Raw genomic sequence first — 2,233 nt, forward strand, 5'->3', positions numbered from 1 at the left:
TTCTTCTACAGAGTTGTGAACATTGCTACTTGTTCTGACCACTGATCACAAGGCATTTGGTAAGAATAAAGAAGGGATACAATGGCTCTATTTGAAATTTCAGAAGATAGTACTTACTGATAGGATAAATTTCCATACACATCAGGATGGTTAATGATGAGATATAGGACATCTTTCCTTGGAGATTTTGGACACTCGTTTAGAAGCATAGAAGTTCCAGTACTTATTGTAGGTTTGCACGTGGCTTTCCAAGAGGCAGGATTTTTATGACTTTTACACTTTTAAGGATTTTATCCTTCCCTGGGATTGTAGGATCTTCTTCAGTGCCTGCTTCACATCCTTGTTTCTCAATGTGTAGATGAGTGGATTCAACAGAGGAGTGATAACACAATAGAAGAAGGACATGAATTTGGCCTGGGTTCTATTGGCTAGGGGTTGGAGGTACATGTAGATGGCTGGTCCATAGTACATCATGATGACGACCAAGTGGGAGCTGCAAGTGCTGAAAGCTTTGCGCCTTCCTTCAGCTGAAGATAACTTCAGCACTGCCCTGACAATGTAGGTATAGGAAATCAATACAAAAAATGGAGCCACAAGTACAAAAGGGATGGCTCCGATGGCTAAAGACAAATCATTAGCAGTGGTGTCTTCACAGGCCAGCTTGATCAGAACAGGCACCTCACAGAAGAAGTGGTCTAGGGTGTGGTGATCACAACATTGAAGTTGGAGGGTGAGGGTAGCTTGGAGTAGAGAATTGGCTAAGCCACTGGACCAGGCTGCAGCTGCCAGCTGCACACACAGCTGGGGACACATGATGAGGGTATACTGGAGTGGCTGGCAGATAGCTACATAACGATCAAAGGCCATCACTGCCAGCAGGGCACATTCAGTGCATCCTGTCCAGTGGAAAAGGTAGGCCTGTGTGATGCAGCCCCAGTAAGCAATTGTCTTTTTTGGTCCCCAGAGGTTGGATAGTAGCTGAGGCACAATGGTGGTGGTAACACATAGGTCCAGCACAGAGAGATTGTCTAGGAAGAAGTACATAGGAGTCCGGAGTTTGTGATCTATCAGAGTGATAAGGATGATGAAGCTGTTTCCTATCAGGGTCAGGATGTGCATCACTAGCACCACCCCAAAGAGGTGTATCTCAAGCCATGGATGATCTGAGAAGCCCAACAAGACAAACACATTTGGGAAACTCATATTTTCTCTTTCCATGATCTCTGTCTTATGTCTAGCTGCAATGAAATATATAAGGTGTAGATTACAATCCTGACTTTTTTTTTTCAATCATCCTATGTTAACTTCCCAAATCTTCAATGTGTGGGCATGATAATTTTCAAAATCATTACAAAGAGTTTCAAAAATAAGAGACAAATTTATATAAATGCTGCCCTAGCAGTTGCCATAGCATAGAGCTTTAGTCACTTGACTGCTAACTGGAATGCTGGTGGTTCAACCCACCAGCCACTCCTTGGAAGGAAGATGGGGCAATCTACTTCCGTAGTGATAGTGCCTAGGAAACCCAAGGAGGGGTCGATGTGAGTCAGGGTGGACTCGATGGCACATAACAACAATAACAACAACTGGCAGTTGCCTTTGAACGAGGGATAGAGCAAAGCTGTTCTAGATATGAAGAGATCCTCTATGTAGATCCCAGTCATTTAGGAATCTGCTTAGAATGAAGCCCTGCATGTCTCTTTTTCTTATTTATATATCTCCTCTTTTCCTCTCTCCTTCTCCTTTATCTACCTGGTTTCTTAAATCTGTTTACCAAATAGTGGATTATTAAGCATGGAGGATATAGAATGTTCCCCTGCATTTAGGGCTCCATGTATTTGTATTCGATGAAGTTATTGAAATTCTCGTTCAAATTCCTCTTTTAAAAATTAAGAATAAAAAGGCCTATCTTACATGAACCCACCAGCCACTTTTTGGGAGGAAGGTAGGCAATCTACTTCCATAGTGATACTACCTCAGAAACCTGAGGAGGATCACTAAGAGTCAGCTCCGACTCCACAGCAGTAGTTGCATTTTTGTATCTTATATAAATTTATATGATCATTTTGAAGTTTTAAATTAGTTGAATATCTATCTATCTATATGTCGTGTATCACATGATGAGCTCTCTGTGTTAAGAAATACCCAATCAAAATGAACCTTTTACTATTGAGTAGATTCTGGGTCATAGCAACCTTGAAGGACAGGGTAGAACGGCTCCATAGGGTTTCCA

General features: G+C 41.9%; 1 protein-coding gene across 1 annotated transcript; it reads right to left on the reverse strand.

Moving 5' to 3' along the window:
- Positions 1–273: 273 nt before the first annotated feature.
- On the reverse strand, positions 274–1,239 carry LOC103209045 (olfactory receptor 2G3-like). The gene has a single exon (XM_007954813.2). It carries the CDS (start codon positions 1,216–1,218, stop codon positions 274–276), a length of 945 nt encoding a protein of 314 aa, XP_007953004.1. The 5' UTR covers positions 1,219–1,239.
- Positions 1,240–2,233: the final 994 nt, after the last annotated feature.

Source organism: Orycteropus afer, unplaced genomic scaffold, assembly GCF_000298275.1.
Source record: "Orycteropus afer afer isolate SDZICR_OR568_19922 unplaced genomic scaffold, OryAfe1.0 scaffold00474, whole genome shotgun sequence".
NCBI classification, from domain to species: Eukaryota; Metazoa; Chordata; class Mammalia; order Tubulidentata; family Orycteropodidae; genus Orycteropus; species Orycteropus afer.